This window comes from Anabrus simplex, chromosome 3 (genome assembly GCF_040414725.1).
Source record: "Anabrus simplex isolate iqAnaSimp1 chromosome 3, ASM4041472v1, whole genome shotgun sequence".
NCBI classification, from domain to species: domain Eukaryota; kingdom Metazoa; phylum Arthropoda; class Insecta; order Orthoptera; family Tettigoniidae; genus Anabrus; species Anabrus simplex.
This window is the reverse complement of record NC_090267.1, coordinates 148,689,026-148,710,916: the sequence shown is the minus strand read 5'-3', so window position 1 is coordinate 148,710,916 and position 21,891 is coordinate 148,689,026. Positions and strand designations below refer to the sequence as shown.

General features: G+C 37.1%; 1 protein-coding gene across 3 annotated transcripts in view; it reads left to right on the top strand.

Annotated features, from left to right (window-relative positions):
• AsnRS-m (asparagine--tRNA ligase, mitochondrial) overlaps positions 1-21,891 on the top strand; it is a 196,657-nt gene that overhangs the window by 96,940 nt on the left and 77,826 nt on the right. The window contains exon 5 of one of the 3 annotated variants that reach the window (XM_068226607.1): positions 20,542-21,155. The exons of the other annotated variants lie outside the window; for them this stretch is intronic. Within the exon in view, the coding sequence (XP_068082708.1) occupies positions 20,542-20,593 (52 nt within the window). The 3' untranslated portion in view covers positions 20,594-21,155. Of the gene's footprint in view, positions 1-20,541; positions 21,156-21,891 lie in introns of those variants that run through there. 3 annotated transcript variants of the gene reach the window in all.

Genomic DNA, 21,891 nt, shown 5'->3' with positions numbered 1-21,891 from the left:
TATTTGAAGGTGCTCAAATACGACAGCCCCGTGTCGGTAGATTTACTGGCACGTAAAAGAACTCCTGCGGGACTAAATTCCGGCACCTCTGCGTCTCCGAAGACCTTAAAAAGCAGTTAGTGGGACGTAAAGCAAATAACATTATTACATTTAGAACTAAATGAACAATGGGTAAAATATGATGAGTAATGTAACGCATAACAGGTACATTGGTGTTATACAATAAAATTGGTCCGATAAATGAGAGTAAAAATCTTGGTATATATAATAAAACGATGAGATAAAATTGATGTCCACTCTTCTGTTATTATCAATGGAGATATATAAGTCAAGATCCAGTGTTGTGTTTGGTTGGCAAGACCGTCAAATATTTGTTTAAGGCCGGCACGCCTAAAGTTGGGTGGTTGAATAAGGTTGAATTTTAAATTGAAATTGTCTCAGCTCAACATAGGTAGTGAAGCCTAAAAAGAAAGAAAAGCTAAGTTAATAAAGTGGATTGCTTGAGATAGGGTAAGTTAAATTCGCGGTCGTATGTGATGGAATATGGGACTCACCTTGCTCAGCGTACTTGTTGTGTGTTGTGAGAAGAGGTATGGACTGAACGTGAATGGGTATGAGTAAGTTGAGTGTATGGTAGATGGGAGGGGCGAGGGGAAGGGAAGGGAGAAAGGAGGGGAGTGGAAGGGATGGGAAGGCGGAGTTTAAGGCGGGTCAGGGGGATGGAGTGGTGGTGGTGTGCGATGTAGGAGTGTGTTATGCAGAGCGTAAAAGATCAATTTCTTCTTTGTGGGTTTGATGCGTCTAAAGACTTTGATTAGGAAGTCGAAAAGAATGTTAGGTTTTCTGATATTTCATTGAGGTTTAGATGGGATTGAAAAATTGGTCTAAATGAATAAAACAGTTTTCCGTAACATCGAGCAAAGGGCTTTTGTTTATGTTCTTGAGAATTTCTAGGTCTTGTTCTATGGTACTGAAATTATGTTTTGAGTCATGGATGTGTTGGCCTATTACTAAAAACCTATTATACTTAATGGCATTGATGTGTTCTAGGTATCTAACTTTGAAACTTCTTCCGGTCTGTCCGATGTATGAGGAAAAGCAGTTATTGCATTTGAAACGATAAACACTTGACTTTGCATAAATGTTGGATTTGTTTATTGACTTGAAATTGTGCACTATTTCTATATTTCTATTGTTGGTTTGTATGAAATTTTGGTATTATGTTTCTTAGAGATGTTAGTTACACTGTATATGTTTTCATTGAAGGTGAAGGTGAAGGTGGCATATAGGGCAGGATTCGGTCTTTCTTTGGTTAATGTTGCCTCTGGTCTATGTTTACATTTGTTAAAAATGCGTTCTGTGAAGGAGGAATTATATCCGTTATATTTAGTGATGGCACATATAACGTTCAGTTCTTTCTTTAGATTTTCCTTAGGTAACAGTATTTTTAATGCTCGGTCTACCATACTGTAGTAAGTGGTACACTTATGGTGTATGGGTGTGTGGAGTCTCTTCTGATAATTGTCGCTGTTTGTGTTGGTTTTCTATAGATATTATATTCTAGTGAGGAAGGCAGTCTCTTAATTGTGAGGTCTAAAATTTTTTTTTGCATTATTGGACTTGGACTCCAATGTGAATGTTATATTAGAATCTATATTGTTTAAGTTGTTAAGGGTGGTAGCTGCATTTACCATTCTGTCATCTAGAATAACCAGTGTGTCATCGACATATCTGGGCCAAAAAAGTATGTTCGAGGAGATGTTGTTATTAATTGCCGTGTATTCTAGGGAATCTGTGTATGTCTCCGCCAAAATCCCTGAGTTACATGTTATATTACATGTTATAAATCTCATTTTTGGTCCGTATTGAAAATTTACAATTAAAAAACAATAAAGGTGTTTTTTAATCCACCTATTCAATACTTTTATTTTCACTTATAGTGATTAAATAAACAGACTATCAGTTAAATGTGACATGTTTCGCCCCTAATTTAGAGCATCGTCAGCCTAAAACAATAAGAGTACATCTGATATTAAATATGGAAGCTAAAAGTTTAGCTAGTTACTAAAAATCGGGACATAGAAATATGAAAAAATGATACAATATACAAACAAGTAATGGAAACACCGTCAATGATTAACTATAATCTCGTCAGAGACTAAAACTTCTTCCATTAAAATTCAACTTAAAATAGTTCATTAAAAATTGTTAGTGGAATGCCACAGTGATAAAAACATACCACAGTTCTAAGAACATAATGCCAACGACATGAGGGCGTGAACACAAGCACTAACGTGAATGTCATAAATACACCATGTTCAAGGCCGCTGATGAATATGTGAGCATAAGATGAAACAGAAGCATCAGTTGAAATATTGTAGAAGTGGCCCTTAGCACCGGTAGGCTATACTATTGTCTGAAACCTTGTCAGGAAATGTCAGTAGAAACTGGAAAATGTTCTCTGTAAGAGAAGGAAAGGATGAATTAAGAAGTTGCACACAAGGAGAGAATGAGTCCTCATCTGTTCCAAACTACATAATCAGATTTCTCTCCTTGCGTACAACTTCTTAATTCATCCTTTCCTTCTCTTACAGAGAACAATCTTTTCCAAACTAAGTAATCAGAATTCTCTCCTTGCGTACAACTTCTTAATTCATCCTTTCCTTCTCTTACAGAGAAGATTTTCCAGTTCCTACTGACATTTCCTGACAAGGTTTCAGACAATAGTATAGCCTACCGGTGCTAAGGGCCAGTTCTACAATATTTCAACTGATGCTTCTGTTTCACCTTATGCTCACATATTCATCAGCGGCCTTGAACTTGGTGTATTTATGACATTCACGTTAGTGCTTGTATTCACGCCCTCATGTCGTTGGCATTATGTTTTTATCACTGTGGTATTCCACTAACAATTTTTAATGAACTATTTTAATTTGAATTTTAATGGAAGAAGTTTTAGTCTCTGACGAGATTATAGTTTAATCATTGACAGTGTTTCCATTACTTGTTTGTATATTGTATCATTTTTTCATATTTTAATGTCCTGATTTTTAGTAACTAGCTAAACTTTTAGCTTCCATATTTAATATTAGATGTACTCTTAAAGATTGTTTTTAGGCTGAAGATGCCCTAAATTAGGGGTAAAACATGTCCCATTTAACTGATAGTCTGTTTATGTAACCACTATAAGTGAAAATAAAAGTTTTGAGTAGGTGGATTAAAAAACACCTGTATTGTTTTTTAATTTTTAAAATCCCTGTGGCCGGGGACCCCATTGCCAGTCCATCAGTACGGGAAAATGAAGTTCTTAACTTATAATAATTAGGCAAATTGATTATGTTCGAGAAGATACTGCAGTTAAATGGGTACCAGTCACTGGACCTAATGTTTATACTGTAACTGAACTGCAGTATATAGTATAAACAAAAAAATGTATTTTATTTACATTTAATTGACTGTCCATGTGGTCCAAAAAGGTCAATAAGTCTCCTCCGCTGGCACTTGATGATGGTCGAGGTTGACTAGGTGGAATGGTTACTCCTTCCAGATAGGCTACACACATTGCCCAGGGATGTTAAATTAAAAATTTGGCTGCTACTTGAACTCGGCCCTGGATTTGATTCTTCTGGTTCAAAAGACACATCTGCTTCCAATTCCTCTTGCTGTTGAAGATATTCAGGTGTTTTCTTTGTGCTGGATTTATGAATGGAATGGCCTACTTTTGTATTTACAGTGTTTGGCTGAACAAGAATTTTCTTCATTTTTTCAGGACATTTAACCTTTTCCTGTCCAACATCGAGGTGACCTCGACATCATGGTTTATTGTAACCGGTCCAACGTTGAGCTCACCTCGACATTATGTTTTGTTGTACATGAGAAGTTATTTATTGAAGTTCTTTGACCTAATTGAGGTCGGTCGATATCCCTGGAGTTTCTAGAGCAAATTTTTGTGCACAAAAGAAGTTGTTCTGTTATCTCCATGAATATAATATGAGATATATATAGCCGTGTGTCATCATAGTTACCCGCAACCTGTCAGCTGTGTTTACAGTGAGTAGTGCTGCACGTGTGTTGTACTAGGCATGTTTATCTGTGAAAGCGAATTGTCTCGGATGAATTTGCGATATAAAATTGGCAAATATGAGTGAAGAAGAAATACATATGCAAATTCTTTTAGACAGCAGTGATGATGATTATTTATTTGAATTAGATGAAGAAATTAGAGAACTATCTAGTGAAGATGAAGGTGGTGTGAACTCCAGCATTGCAAGTAAAACTTTAGCGACGACCTGTGCGTAAAAAAGCGCGGAATGATTCCGGACCATCATATGCTGTTTCCGAAGATTCAGAAGAGGAAGTTCAGTGACTTCTACAAAAGCAAGAAGACGCGCTAATGGGCCGGGGTGGGGGAGGGGATATGGCACAAGGCAATGATGACGCTTCTCAGGTCAGGGTTGATAATTTCAGTAAAAGTGATACTGAACATACTTCCGCATATACAAATGGGAATGCAAATGGCAATAGTGTTTACCGGAATGTAACATTTCATGATAGTGAGCCACCTAGACTAAGTTATTCATCAGGTCAGAAAACTAGAGGACCGCAGGTTCTGCCTAGCTGCATCACTCCACTTCATTTTATTACGTTGTATGTTGTTTTTTACTCCTGCACTGACGGCGAAAATTATTATGAAAACTAATTCCTATGCAGTAAAATATACAGTAATAATCATAATAATAATATAATTACTAATAAAAATTCTGAGTTCAATCTGACTAGGTATAAATGTGCAAAATTAATTTGGACCAGACTGTTGGAACAAGAGACAGAAAATTGGACTGCAAAGGGTTAAAGAATTTCTGATATGACTGGTCATTTTATTAACATTAGCATGTTTGTATACAACATCACAATACTTGCAGACAACACCGCCTTTGTTATTGTCTTTAAAAAACTGCCAAGCTGGACCCGTTGTTTTGCCCATTTTGCTCATACTAATAGTTCACAAAAATGATGATATCAAGTGTTTTGACATAAAACATCAACTTAAGCAAAAAATCTCTTCATACGAGTTCAAATAAAAGACTGAGTACAGTGTCAGTTTGAATTCTGGGTAGGATGAGCTGAGCAGTGTTGCCAACCCACATGCTTGCTGGCATACATCCATTATAGAGCCCACATACTACAAAAACTTCCTGACGTGCATTTATATTATTTAGAGTATGATTTAAAAAAATTAATAATTTCTTTAATACTTAAGATTGAATGAAAAATAACTTAAAGCACTTTTACTAAGCATTTTTTAAAAAATGTCCTTTCTATTGAATATATTTTGTTACCTTTTGAGTTTTAGCATACACATATTTCAAGTAATATGCATATAGCCTACTCTTACTACAAAAGTAGCTTTTACCTCCCACATCTTTGTTGCTCATTTCCAGTACCATAATAAAACTCGACCTTTTCAATATCTTGGTATTTATTAAAAACTTAAAACACAAAACAACCAAAAGGTTTTATCCAATATTTTACTTTATATATATTTATCGATACAGCCACCTGTGGGCCACATTTACACAGTCTTCCTTCTATCACGCAGACTGATACCTTTCTCTTTACACTCTCGCCAAAGATTCTTGAATCTTTGACTTCTTCTTGCTCGTTCTTCCACCGAGTTGTTCCGTGGCCTCGCATGTTGCTCTTCAGACGCATCCCTCATTCCCGCAACCTTCTTCCTAAATGATGTCCTTTCTTTTATATCCTCTTCCTTGATACCTATTTCTTCCAAGTCATTGTGCACCTGTGTAAGCAATCCCAGTTGTTTTTTCCACTCTTCCTGCAGAAGAAGTATCCTGTTGGCCAATCTCTCAGGGTTCATTCTTTTGATATGCCCATAAAACGTCAGTCTCCTTTACCTCATCACAGTCGTGATTCCTTCTACTGTCTTGTAGAGCTCCAAATTCAATCTTAACCGAAATGTGTTTGGGTCACTCGTTGACTTTCTTGGGCCTAAGATTTTTCGTAAGAATCTTCTTTCTCTTTTATTAAGGACTGGGTCAGCCATCCTCGTCAAGGTTTCTGCTCCATAAAGGCACTCTGTTCTAACCACTGTGCAGTAATGTTTTAACTTGGCCTGAATTGAGAGGGACTTGGACTTATAGGTGTCATGACATAGTCTGAATGCCAGCTCCATCCTTCTCACCCTCTCCTTTAATCCCTCCTTTTCATCTCCACTGGGGGTGAGTATTTCTCTCAGGTATTTAAATTTTGACTTCTCAATAAATAAGATGGTACATGTTTCACCTTACATATAGGCATCATCAGCCGTGGGTTTAACCTTGAAATAAAATCAGGCACCTGATTTACATATCTTATTTATCTTATTTATACGTAAATCAGGTGCCTGAATTTATTTCAAGGTTAAACCCATGGCTGATGATGCCTATATATAAGGCGAAACATGTACCGTTTTAATTAACATGTCATTGTAATTCAACAAAGACAAGATTTATTGTATTGATTAGGTGGACAAATTAATAAATTAACTTATTGTTATTATTTCAGTCGAATATCATCAATGTCTGTCTGTTAGGTCATCAGCCCAGAGGCTGGTTGGATCCTCAAATAGCACCACCAAAAGTTATGCGGTTATAAGGAAACTGTAAAAACCAATGGCAGCACCAAAATGAGGCGTACTAGGCAAGACGAGGAGTGAGGTAGTTTGCCATTGCTTTCCTCACTGGGTCAGAAAGTGCTATTGCAGCACGACTGACCCTATGAGCAAACCCTTTCATAACACTCAGATGCACTAGTCGTGCTCTGAGTGTCATTACTCAGCACCATCCATACCCCAGCAGCTTCCATATTGTCACAGCCATGGATGAGACTGGGACTTTGGTGAAAGGTACACTTTACTCTGTCCTGTGCCAAGAGATGGATACAAAAGTACTGTATCCATCAAGAAATGGCAGCAGGCAAAATATCATCAATATGGATCAAAAATGATATTTATCACTTGTAAAGTCTGTTCGTGTCGCCTTTTTTAAATATATAAAATCCGTGAATGCTGTTTTTTCGAAAGAGATTCTTAACCCTGTTTTGACTGCAACATTTTGTAGTTCTTCAACTTGTTTCTTGGCTGTTTGATGGTTGTCTGTAATAAGAACGATGTAGTTTAAGGGGGGAAAAAAAATACTTTAAGAACTAAGAAAGACAATGTTACAGTGCCAAAACATGCAAATACCCAAAAATACCCGGATGTCCATTTTCTTTTTTTTATTTAGTTTTTTTAGTTTTGAAGGATCAGTATTGTTCCTGATTTCAATTTAAGGCATCAAATACCTGTGTTTCAGTCCTTGTTTGTCCAACACTTCATCACCACATCAAAAAGTGTTGTACAAAGCTCAAAAACTGAAAATACCCTAAATTTGGGTATTTAAATGACCACTGGGTATATACCCAGGTAAATACCCAATTTATATTTACCTTCCCACTGAGTATTTACCCGGTCCACATCATTAGTTACACATACTATACATAAAAACATCGTCCTAACATGAATTGCTCTGTCTAAAAAGTTATGTTTACAGATTAATATACATCTTATAAAAACATCCTTGACATGATTGTTACACTGTAAAACATGATTATATATTAGTTCAATCTAATGTTACTTATAATGACGTTGGGCTGGTGTGGATTGTTCTGTTTGTAATGTCCAACATGTGTGCAACCAATGGAAACTTCACTGACTTAATTGTCACTATTTTGTGATGTTCATTTTGGAGGTAAAAGTTCAATTGTGGTTTTGTGGGATGTTGATGTGGTTAGTTATCTGACTGTTTTTCTTCTCGTTGTCTTTTGATTATTATAACTGGGTAAAATGGGGCTGCTTGCTATTATGTGGGTCGGAAGAGGGGGCTTATCCAAGATCGTACCTTCGTTTGTTGTAGATCTTTTTGCTTATTAAAGGGCTGAGAGTGGTGGATTGAGATTCTGTAACGAGAAAAGTGTCTTAAGTTGTGAAGTTTATGTAAATAAAGTATAAAATGGGGATGTTAAGCAGAATCTTACTCACCCCTCGCTTTTCTTGCGGCTGGCTTGCTCCAGTGGCGCTTTCTGTCCGACTGGCAGTGGCTAATGCTGTGTGCCTTGTATTGTATCTGTGTGTGTTGCGCAGAGGGGTGGGTTGGGGTGGGGTGGGTGAAAGGGGGCATTGGCTGTTTTCGGAGAAGGGGGTCTGTCTGTGAGTGGAACTTTTACGTGTGGAGATTTGTTAATGTTTTGGAACATGTTCTCTTTTACTTTAATATTTTAAATAATAAAAAACATAATGTATTGGAAAGGTGGACCCTCAAGAAACATTCTTTCAGAAAGTTATATGTTGCTCAATACAGACCTAACGATGAGATTTATAACTTGTAATACTAAGCATCTTGTTGCTTATAATGTAAAATCTTCATAAAGTCTACACTATGACACTGTTGCAATGGAATTGTGATGGGGATGATAGGCATCTTAGTGAGCTGCGCCAGCTAATCACTCAGTTCGCAGCCAGTACAGTCTGTATTCAAGAAACTAATCTCAGTCCAGGTCATTATACGGTCTTGAGAAATTTTAGACTATACTCAACAGAACGAGATTATGCTAACCGCTTTTCTGCACTTCGCTTTCTGTCGCTTCCGATCTTTGGCGTCAAATGGAATAATGCGCACCAAGCACCTGACCTCTAATTGTGCGTCAAGCCATCTCTTCGTCGGTCATCCCCATTACATGTAACAAGCTTTAACAGGTTCACTTCAAGTAATACTAATCCTGTATTGACTATAATCAAATAGTGAATATTTAAGATAAACTGAAATATTATAACCAAGTGGTCCGCCTATTCAATACAATATATAATTTATTATATTTAGTACATGTTTCGTCCCCTAAGGGACATCATGAGCTATAATATATTAACATTAATATAGTAGAATACAAAATAGATATTATTAAAATTGGAAAGACACATTAAAATATTGGTGTATGGTACGACATTTAAAATAAGATCTTAGAAATGTTGTTAGAATTGTAAGTCATATGATCCATAAAAACAGTTACATTGTCCATTATACTCTTGATAATATTCTTGGGAAATAACAATTGTGCTTTATAAAATCTTAAATGATCAATTGTTGTGAATAGCACACTTGATTTATATCTCTTGATGAAAGATTTGTTAGATCTTTGATATGTATTCCTTAGATAGTATATACTTTGAATGCTTCAGAATTTAAAGTCAACTCGGGGCCGTAGTGATAAAGTTCTTTGTAGTAATGAATATTATTTTATCTGAAATAAAAATGAAAAACTATGTGTAAGTAACAAGAAATGGAAGATGAAATGAATATAATGTAATATAATCGTGTTACTTACTCCTTATTCTTGGCCCCGATGTGTGGATAAGGACTCACTTCTACTGAGGTAAGTGTGTATCGGATTTAAAACAAGTAGCCTACTGGTAGTTTCTATGCTGAGCGGAGAGTGTGGAGGGGAAGTAAGGTGGTGTGTCCTAGGGTGAACGACTGAGTGTCACCAAGCGTGTGACGTGTTAGAGATTCTGACGTTTTTTCATAACTCTCGTTTTTATTAGTTCTTCATATAAGATGTTAAACTTCTCAGAAAGCTCATTGATATTATTTGTTGGATTGTTCCTTTGGTCCAGATAAATGTAAATTTCTTCATATATGTTCAATAAATGGCCTTTATTTACAGTTTTCAGTATTTTAAGGTCATTGTCTATGTTTGTAAACATGTGATTGGAGTCTGTCGTGTTCGCTCATGGCCGAGTACCTGTTGTATTTCTTGGCTCTGGTATGTTCCTGATATCTTGTAATGAAGTTTCTTCCTGTTTGTCAAATATAAGTTCTTACACAACTAGCACATTTCAGTTTGTAAACACCCAAATTTTGGAATTTGTTATTATTATCGATATGAGTGTTATAAAATAATTTCGAGTTTGTGTTGTTAATCCTAAAAGCGATTCTTAAATTATGTCTTTTGAATAAATTTGTAATACTATATATTTCACTGTTGTTATATGTAAATATGGCAAATTTCTTATTCTCTTTTTTCTTTTTTGTTCTTTTTCTACGTAGTCATAAGCTTATTTTTTACTTCATTTATAATCCTGTTTACAAATTCTTTATTATAGCCATTCTTGTATGCTATATAGTATATAGTATTAATTTCTTTTTCTAAATCCTGGGTTGAAAGCGGAATATTAAAAGCTCTGTAAATCATACTAAAGAAAACTGGCTCTTTTATGAGCTCCCGGGTGTAAAGAATCTGCGTTGGTTTTCTAAAAATATTAAATGAAAAGTTTTGGTTATTTCTAGTAATTTTAAAGTCTAAATTATTTAAAATGTTATTTACTTCAGAGTCAAGTGTGAACTTGATATATGGTTCAAGAGAGTTGAGTTGGTTTAAAAAGGTCTGGCCATTAGTAATTCTTTCATCTAATATTACAAAGGTATCGTGCACAAATCTAGACCAATGGTACAAACCTTCAAGAGTATCGATAATTTTAGTTTTTTCCATGTGATAAATATAAATTTCGGCTAAGATGCCTGATGCTGGGGCGTCCATCGGAAGACCTTTTTGTTGGTAGATTTTGTTGTTAAACATAAAATAGTTTTGTTTAAGACTAAGTCTAGGACGATTAAAAATTCATTTATTTCTTGAAGACTCAAGTGGCTAAACTGGATCAAATTCTCTTTAATAATGTTAATGGTTTCTTTTATTGGAATACTAGAATACATATTTTTAATATCATATGAGTGTATTGTGTGACTGGAATTTAATTCTAAATTTTTGGTAGTGTTACAGAATTCAGTAGCGTTCTTTATAGATTTATTGTTGTGAAATTTGAAATGTGTTTGAAGAAATTTATGTACATATTGTGAAATTTTATATGTTGGACTAGTCCTGTAATTAATAATAGGTCTGATGAGTACCCCAGGTTTTTGTATTTTTGGCATCGCTCTAGCAGTATGAAATCTTGGGTTCATATTAAGCAGTATAATGGTCAACATAATCTATAAGTATCAATCTTATGTTGTAGTATAATGGTCAATTCAACTGTTTTTATCGATCATATGACTTACAATTTTTACAAAATTTCTAAGATCTTATTTTAAATGTTGCACCATACATCAATATTTTAATGTGTCTTTCCAATTTTAATAACATCTATTTTGTATTCTGATATATTAATGTTAATTTATTATAGCTGATGATGTCCCTGAGCAGATGAAACATGTACTAAATATAATAAATTATATATTGTATTGAATAGGTGGACCACTTGGTTATAATATTTAAGTTTATCTTAAATATTCACTATTTGGCCGTTCCCATGGTTGAGGGTCCTCGAGATTCAAACACCCTGTGAGTGGTGGTGGTAAAATAACATCCACGGTATCCCTTGCCTGTTGTAAGAGATGAATTAAAGGGGCCCAGGGTCTCTTAACTTTGGAGCATGGGTTGGCGATCACGGGGCCCTTAGCAGAGTCCTGGCATTGCTTCCACATTGCTGCCAGGCTCTTCACTTTCATCTATCCTATCCAACCTCCCTCAGTCAACTCTTTTTCTTTTCCGACCTTGACGCGAGGCCTAGGAAGTCTTTCATTTTCATGCCCTCCATCACCCTTGTCTTCCTTTGGCCAATATCTTCATTTTTCAAAGTGTCGGATCCCTTCTATTTTTTTCTCTCTAATTAGTGTTATACAGAGGAAGGTTGTCCAGTTGCACTTCCTCTTAAAACAGTAATCACAACCCCCACCATTGTGCGCTTGTTCCCCTGCTTTCACCTCTGTGACAGTAACCATTTCCTCATTGTTCGTACTATGTTGAAACAGAAATCCATCAAGGGTCCTCCCCAGTGGATTCTAAAACAAGCTGATTGGCCAAAGTTCACATTACTAGCTGCCTTTAACGACCTGAATAGCCCGAGCATAGACGATGATATAACTTACATCACAAAGTTATTCTTGCTGCATTTGAGAAGTCCATTCCATCTTCTTCTGGGACTCCTCGACGAATACTCATTCCTTGGTGGAACAAAGAAATAGCAACACCTGTAAAAGAGTGATGTGCTCATAATTGCTATCGTAGGCAGTTTGCTGTGGTCAAGGCGCAAGTTCTTATTCAACAGGGTAAGAAAGCTTCATGAGAAAGATGTGTCGTCCATAACATCACATACGCCGTCATCTCAAGTGTGGACTAAACTTCTACGCATTTTGGGTGTACAAGGACCATCCATAACACCGGGAATTTTAATGGCAGGTAATATTGTCATTGATCCACCCACGGTTGCTAATCATCTAGCAAACCATTTTGCAGATGCGTCTGGTTCTGGGAATTACCATCCTGATTTCCTTGCTCTGAAGTAGGAGACAGAACACCATCGGTTATAGGTATCACTTTGTAAGATAGCATTAAAAATAATATAAAAGTCTTGATAAATTGATCTTGTTCATAATTTTTTTATGTCAAGACTTAGAATGAGTGTTGTATATGTTCTTTTTTATGGTGTTTTTTTTTTGGGTTATGTTTTTGAACAATGGCGGGATGAAGTATTTTAAAATTGATCTTTCATAGGACTTTCAGTGTTGTGTTTTTAGTGTGTTCTGTGGACTTTATATTTTTGTTTTCAAGGTTGAAGAAGACCTAACAGGGCTGAAACATGTACCTGTTACATGAATTTACTTATTCCTTTAAGACACATTTTATTTCATTGTGTTAACCAATATGGAATAATTATATCATTTTCTTTACTGTATGGTCAATATGGTACTACGTAAATATAAGATTCTTAAATTAGATCCACTGATTATTTTAAATTCATCATCTTTTTTTAATCCTAGACAGTGGGTAAATTTTAATTATTACTACATTTAGTTTCATATTGTACCATTAGGGGCCAATGACCTAGATGTTAGGCCCCTGTAAACAGCAATAATCATCATCACCAGGGTGCCTACTAGTAACCTAAGTCTGTTTTCCCTGAGTTCTTTTATATTCCCGTTTTTCCTGAATTAAATTTAGTGGCACAGGGTACACAAGAGTGATGCTCGAGTATGTTTATCATACTCTGAATTATAATCTTGAAACATATTTTGTACGAACATTTACATTGGTATAAAGAAATGTATCATAAGTCATACAAGCTAGAACTTAACCCTCTTCACAGATTGACACTTTATGATATTGGTAATCCTATCATTCACAGCCACTGCAAGACACACTACAACCAACGAAAATAAATTGCATTGCTCATAGCAAGCCATCAGTCAATCACTCTTCAAACTAATGCTTGTGTTCATCAGGGACCTTGTTCTTGAAATTGGCATGAGTGAGCTTGCCAGTTTCTAAACACGCTCATAAGAGAAACGTATCCACCTGTGGGCGGGGACGGTAGAATAACACCCATGGTATTCCCTGCCTGTTGTAAGAGGCGACTACAAGGGGCTCTTAACTTGGGAGCATGGGTTGGCGACCATGGGGCCCTTAGCTGAGTTCTGGCATTGCTTCCACTTACGTACTTGTGCCAGGCTCCTCACTTTCAACTCTGTCCGACCTCCCTTGGTCAACTCTTGTTCTTTTCCAACCCTGACGGTATTAGAACACTCGAGGCTTAGGGAGTCTTTAATTTTCACACCCTTCGTGGCCCTTGTCTTTCGTTGGTCGACATCTTCATTTTTTGAAGTGTCAGGTTCCTTCCATTTTTTTTCTCTCTGATTAGTGTTATATAGAGGATGATTGCCTAGTTGTACTTCCTATTGAAACAATAATCACCACCACCATAGAAATATATATATTATGTAAATTACATGGAGTTACTGTCTTTTTAATTTATAATACACACCTTAAAAGTTTTTCAACACCTGTATTTTTTGTGTTTGTGAAGGATGTTCGCTCTAAGACTTGTTCCATTACAGACAGACATCCAAATGACGTGTAACACTACCTATTAGTGGACATGGAGGTAATGCACACAGTCTCAGAACAGTCCAGGAGAGTGCACTGTTACTGTCACCTGTGGACACAAGATGACAAGAGCACATTTGTGTCCTGTGTGGTATACAGACATGCTACAAGTAACAAATCTCATGTCTGTTCCGTATTGAAGATAACAATAAGTAAAAATCTTTCAAGAATAAAATTTACTGTATCCACCTATTCAATACAATTCACAGTTTATAGTGATTAAATTCTACATGAATTACATACACTTTTTAGGTACATGTTTTGCCCCTTTTTTTGGCCACCTTTAGCCTATTGACAATCTTAACCCTGGAGTGGTCGCAATGGGTCTATGAGACCCGGGCGGACATACTTATTTGTGTTCCTGTTGTTGGAATGCACCGAGCGCTTCCCGATCCCTGGTAGCTTCTTGGCTCCCGACCTTCAACCGAACACAGTAGTCCGCTCTCAGTTGCCTTGGAAACTTTTCGCGTACAGGCTGTTCAGGGTCTTGCAGACCCGGTGCGACTGTTAACGTTGGTCTTTTTTTTTTTTTGTCAAACTTCGCATTGTTAGTTTAGTACACTTTTTCTTCCGTGTAACAATAGATGAAGCTAACTCTGCCTGGATTCGTTCCATATTGGAGGAATCTGAAGATGAAGAAGCTCTTAGTCATTTCTGCCCGACAAACAAAGAGGACGACTTCCTTCATCTGCCCCGAGGGCCAAAATTTCATTTGCGGAGAACATGGACAATTTGTCTGCAGAATGTGCATAGAAATTGATTAAAGTGATGTTTCCATGTACCTAGATGTATTTCTAAAACTAATTTGATTTTAATGTTATGAATTATAATACATAATTCACACATACCTAAAAAATTCCATATTTTTGTACCAATAGTTCAAGTGTGAAATTCTCAAAATATATGTTTTAATAAGACTGTGTAGAAAATATATGAAAGTGTTGCTTTATGCATGTAGATGCAGGAAAAAGTGAAAAAAATGATGTGAAATACATTTTACTGTTACCATGTTTTATCATTCACAAGTTAACAGAAAACAATCAGTTTTTTCAGTGTAATTATTAAAATACATTTTTGGTTAAGAAACGGGATAGGTAAATATTGTAGTCATGCAAACTGCATTAAAATAAACAAAACAATGTCCTACAATACTGTAATTGGAAAAAAAGTGTAAAAAGCTAATGGTAAAACTCTGAGAAAAAATGGGTCTGAGAGACCCGGTGCGACCATTAATATTGACAAAACCCATGTGACCACTCCAGGGTTAAGATCAAGTCCAAGGCCTTGCTTGAGTTAAACATTTGCACTTAATACTATACAAAATGATCTTATTCTAAATTTTTTAAAATAAAAAAGTTCACAGCATCTAAAGAAAAACTTTTTATAATAAATTTTTTAGAATAAGATCATTTTGTATAATATTAAGTTCAAATGTTTAACTCAAGCAAGGTCTTGGACTTGACCTTAAGATTGTCAATAGGCTGAAGATGCCCAAAACAGGGCAAAACATGTACCTAAAAAGTGTATGTAATTCATGTAGAATTTAATCACTATAAACTGTGATTTGTACTGAATAGGTAGATACAGTTTTATTTTTGAAAGAATTTTACTTTTTTACTTATACGACATGCATCGACAAGTCATTAGCGCTTTTGACCATATGCGCATAGTAGCTCTGCGTCAGCAAGGCCTCTCTATGAGGGCAGTTGCCAGCCTGGATGGTGTACATCATAACGATGTCAGAACATACAGCCGCTATCATGTGACACAAAATTTGAAGATCGCCCTTGCAAAGGTTGTCCGCGGTCAATAACAGCAGCTGACGACTGTTACGTGTAAATCCTGGCTCACAGGAACCCGGTAGACACCATAACAGAACTGCGTAATGCCTTACGGCAGGCAGCTGGTAAGTTTGTGTCTTCGAGATGGGTGAAATGACACTGCTGGCTGTTTCGAAACATTCGATATGGCACAGTGAATTGCTTCAAAGCAATGTGTCGACACACGGAGCACTTCCATCTCAGACTGCAAGAGAAACGGTGTTCCTATATGCAGTACCTGGACAGTGTTTCGAGATGGCATGGTGAAACATGAACCATGCTTCATAGCTAAGTCCAATTCACTGAATAAAATGTGCGAATATTGTGATAATAAAATATGAGGTTCATGAAATATTTAATGAGTAAACATATGAAGTACAGTATGATAAATAGACGATATACAGTATAATAGTACCAGTATATAGTACTAAGTGCATACAATGATATTAAAAGGAATCAGTTTTATCATTAAAGGCACATTAAAACAGTAACTAATTTTAATAATTATAAAATAATTAATTAAATTTAAGAAGAGTTCAAAATTGGTATTCTGTGTACAATAACAAACTTAATCTAATGCAGTTGCAAAAGCATACCTAATGGTCTAAGTAAATGAACTAGAATAATTATAAAACGAGTAATGAAATCTAAGAAAAGTCCAAAATTGGAATTTTACGTTTAACAAGTAATCTATATAAACTAGTTAGGAAAGCATATTAAAATAGTTAATAGACTAAATGAACTAATTTGAGTCATTAAATCTAAGAAGAGTCCAAGATTGGTATTATATGTACAGTAACAGACTTGACGTAGTTCAGTTTAAAAATCTACTTCAAATTGAAATTTTAGAACCTAACTTCAAAATTTTTGCCCTTGACATGTACAAAACGACTGTAGTTTCTGTTCACGTGACACAACACACAAAGTAATCTCACTGCTTCGAAAAAGTGAAGTGTCATTGTGTCGAGGCATCGAGACAGCTGATTGCGCCGGCTCAGTATTTCGAAGCGTACACACACTAGCCAACTCTACTGTGTCTACGCAGACAATCAGAAACAGTCTCCATAGGGACTACCTACACTCAAGGGTTCCTTGGCGAGCACCTGCAACTGGACTCTAGAAGAATGGCAGAAGGTTCTCTTCACGAATTAGTGCCAGATGTGCCTAACACTGGATAATCATTGGATGAGTCCTGTATGCCATCCAACATGTCCATTAGGGAGGCGGATCCATCATGTTTTGAGGCGGCATTATGTATGGACATCGGACAACACTCATCGTCGTAGATGGCAGTATGATTGATACACAATACCAGAACAGAATCCTCGAGCCCATTGTTTAACCATACTGATATTTTGGCGACAGATTCCTACTGCAAGTTGACAACGCGCCTGCACCGCTCCAATCTAGTGAACCTCTTCCTCAGGGAGGAACACATCCATTGGATGGACTGACCTGCAGTATCCCATTGAACGTGCGTGGGATATGCTGAAACAGGCAGTTTGATGATGAATGAATCCACCTCTCTCCTGGCCAGAAAGCTGCTGTCAAAGAGTGGAACAGGATCAACCAAGACAGCCTCAACTGCCCTGTGGACAGCATGCCAAGACAGGTCTGTTCATGCTTCACTGCATGGGGTGAAGTAACACCATACTGAGAGGAAGCATCAAACTCCCATGTTCAATAGGCAGATGCACATTGCCAAAGAATAATCTTTGTGTTGCACCTGTCGTTGCTTTTTCTTTACACCAATCATGGTATGTTGACATAAAGTATGTATTTGCATCGCATACTGAAACGGGAATGTCGCAGCGACATTCATTATCAAAGTATTTCTGGTAAATACAAGCGCAACTCATAAGAGGTGTGCAAAGAGCGCTGTGCGCGCAGGTGACGGATGTAGCAGCTATGCCCACAACCTGCTCGCTGATGGAAAGCCAGCCAAAGACATGACGTAGCCATTGAACATTCGATTCCTTCCATCTCATGATTTCCAGAACCAAATGTGATACAAAAATTTCAATTACATCATCATGTAGTCCATAACAACATAGAGTAGAATACAAAATTTAATTAAAATCGACAGTGGGATAACTGAGAAATTGAAGTTAGAAGATTGACGAATCAGAAGCCACGATGCCTGGACTACAGGTATAAAAGGAGCTAGTTGAGTTAGCTTAAATCAGTATCTGTGTGTATTCCCAGCTGCCATGGTGTTTGGGTCAGCTGTGAAAGATATCGGTCAGAGATCGTTACTCTGTTCAGCAGACTGCCGACGGTAGTTGTGTTTACGGAAAGTACAAGTGTTCACATCTGTGGATGTACGCATTTCTAAATGTCGAAGGTGGAAACTTTGAGGTCTATTTTTGTCCGAGATAGGAAGTGATATTATACAGTCAAACCTCAATAGAACAATATCTAGGGAACCTTAAAATTGATATTGTTATAGCAGAGTTATTGTTATAATGAGGTTTTGTTAATTAGTGACTACTAAAGTACTGTACCTACTGTACCGAAAAGTGCAGTATATAGAGTACTCTTCTGACAAAAAAGATAATTAAAATACAATTAATGAAACACATTTCTTTCACTCCATTTACATGTAGATTGTTTCTTTCCTTTACATTTTTCTCCTCTAAAGGCCATTGTCTTCTCTGGCATCAGCTGGTAAAACAATCCCATCTCATCTGCATTGTACATGTTTTCAGGACTGTACTTTTCCAGCAGTTTTCACATGGTGTTTTCCGGCCAACATTCTGCATCACCTAAAGTTACGGATTTTTCTTCGCCTGAAATTATTTTAAAAATGATCCCATTCCGCTCCTTAAACCTCCGCAGCTATCCGTTACATGCCTGAAAGTTGGAATCGCCAAGCAACTTAGCAAAATCTAAAGCTTTTTGACGTTCAAGGGGCCATTAATTGGAATGTTCTGTGTATGCATCTCATTAAACCACCGCAGCGTAACACTGTCCACATTGTCAGCAGCAGTAGTCTTCATTCTTTTTCTCGAAAGGTTAAACTTACCACTAAGAAAACTTTCTTCAATTTCTTTCCGTTTTTTTTTTAAGAAACGTAGCCAGCGTCGATCGTGCAAGTCCATACTTCTTCACCACATCTACCTGTTTCATCCTATTATCAATGTCTTTGAAAACTTCTAGTTTGATGATGATGATGATGATATTTGCTTTACGTCCCACTAACTACTCTTTTACGGTTTTAGGAGACGCCGAGGTGCCGGAATTTAGTCCTGCAGGAGTTCTTTTACGTGCCAGTAAATCTATCGACACGAGGCTGTTGTATTTGAGCACCTTTAAATACCACCGGACTGAGCCAGGTTCGAACCTGCCAAGTTGGGGCCAGAAGGCCAGCGCCTTAACCGTCTGAGCCACTCAGCCCGGCCAACTTCTAGTTTAGTCTCTAAGCCTATCTGCTTCCGAGTTTCAGCCATTGTCGAAATCTCATTAGCTAAGTCCAAAACGTATTTATCACCTTAAAAACATTTACAGATAACACAGATCTTGTAAATAAGCTTTGTACGAGCTCATCACAACACTCCTGACTGCAACTCAGCTCAATAATGTACAGACTACAACTTAACACTGTTTCAAACACAGGAGCTCTTTGACTCTTACTACTTGCCGCTGATAACAGCTTGCCGCAGCTATTCGCTACCTGCTTACTGCCAGCAAAGTATGTAGGGAAGCTTCTAAGAATAGAGCGCTGAAGGTCGAAAGGTTTAACAAACAATACGTACTCTTATGGTAAGATTCTTAGAAGTAGAAAATAGTAAGATCCTCGAAACTTTGTCTTCGTTATAACAGGGTGTTAGTAAAGTTACTTTATCGTTTTAATGAGGGGTAATTAACATAGTAAACATAGGAAATCTGCTGGGACCATATAAAATTATCACTGAACCCGGGTTTACCGTTGTATCGGTAATCGTTCTACGGAGGTTTGACTGTATTGTGAGTTGTCAACAGCTGATAGACTTGTGTATTAAAACTTGAACAGTTCGAGCAATTAACATCCTTGAGAACAGGACTAAATTCCCTGAGCGAATAATCATGAATTATTATTAACTTGCATAAACTGGGCGGACTTGCCACATAATAGTTTATCGTCGTGTTATTATATATATATAAAACATTAGATGTATGGCTTTTCAGGCGTTAGCTCTATTAACCAGCGTTTCGTCTTAGGTCTGACACTAGATACATCAGAGTGGGATGTGTCAGACCCTACCCACTGACGTTGGGGTGTATGCAGGTGAACTTATCAGAAGCCTATTTAAGAGGCACAGTCTGATAACTGCATACAGGACGCTGGTTAATAGAGCTAACGCCTGAAAAGCCATACATCTAATTTTTTATCTGATTTTTATATGCTCTATTGGTGAAAAAATATCTAATTCCCTCCATGGGAACTTAGAATTTCCATTATTGTACATATTCAGGGAAGTGATAGTTCAGTTACAAACGAGACCATTTGACTCATGTCAGTCTTTCGCAACGAACTATATCATAATTTCTAAAGACTGTGTCATTTATTTGTTGGTCAGTGTTAATTTCTTTTCTTCAAACTATGCTGATCATGCTATAATCATGCCTTTTAGGTTCATAAGACTGTGTCTTAATGACTTCATTTACTATGTAAAAACTGTGCTTTAATAACAGAATTTATTTTCATGAGACTTTGCCTTAGTGACAGAATAGACTCAAGGTTTTTGAACTGTGTTCACTAAGTAGGCTTGGTGAACTCTGAACAACAATTATTTCATTTATGTTGAACTGTGTTAATCTTCGTCTTTCATTATGAACTGTGATATTCTATTAACTTGAGTTACGTCGACAAGTGCATCGAATGACAATCATTTAATTTTTATTTCATTATGAACTGTGGAACTTGTAAATTCTACGAACTGTGTTGAGTAGTAATATTCATTGAAGGTACTAATTAACAAAATGTGCAGTGCAGTAAAGAAGTGTCGTACCAGATCTCACTGACATTCTGTGAGATGCCCTTCATGGGACCAAAGTGGAATTAAATGCTAAATCAATAATTCCTCATTGTACGTAATCGATCATCAGGCATCAGACTCTGGGGTTCAATCACGATCCTCATCGGACCTTCAAGACCTGACAACTGCCGTGAGATAACTTGGTGCCATGGTGCTGAGAGGAGATCCATGGTGAGGGGGAAGGAGTCCGGCAACGCGGGATATCACCGACGCCGATGCCGAGAGACAGTGTCCCTTCCAACCATTGTTTGGACTTTCTTATCCATCCTTCACGTCTGTAAAAGGTGACATATTTCTTGTTTAACTTGAATAAACAAAGACTTACATTTCACAAGAACTTATTCAAATACCCTTCTCCCTGTGGTTCCTAGCATGAACCGTACACACCCTGGTGTCAACTCATTTTTTCCGATAAAGCTAAAGTATGGGCGTTCCTTTTACAGTACACTGACAGAGCAAATGTCGTGGGATAGCGGAGCACTGATGCGCAGGTGTGTTGTCTGCATACCACACGCCCTCTGTGTCAGCGGCAGTTGTATAGGAGACCTTGTGAGCAGTGGCTGTGCATATGACAGGTGTAACATGGAACGTCATCGTGAGCTGACACTGTTCAAACAGGGTATGGTGGTCGGTGCCCGACGGATGGGAAGTGCGATTTCGGAAGTGATGCGGGAATTGGGCTTCACACGATCAACCGTGTCCAGGGTGTATCGTGAATGGTTGAATGCGGATGTCATCATCCATAACAGACGAACGACCGGTCGTCCAGCCACCCTCGATGACCATGATCGGCGACATCTGAGACGGATTGTCAGTAGTGACAGACGGGCAACCGTGCAACAAATTATTTGTGTTGGATTTTTCTTTGTTACAGAAAAGGTGCTGTTGTCAAGAAAGTTTTTAGTTTTTTGGATGTAATCAGCTTTGTTTATAATGACCATCGTATTGCCTTTATCAGCCTTTGTGATAATAAGCTTGTTATTAATTATCTTTTTGAGTCTGAAGATACGTTTTCTTTCTGT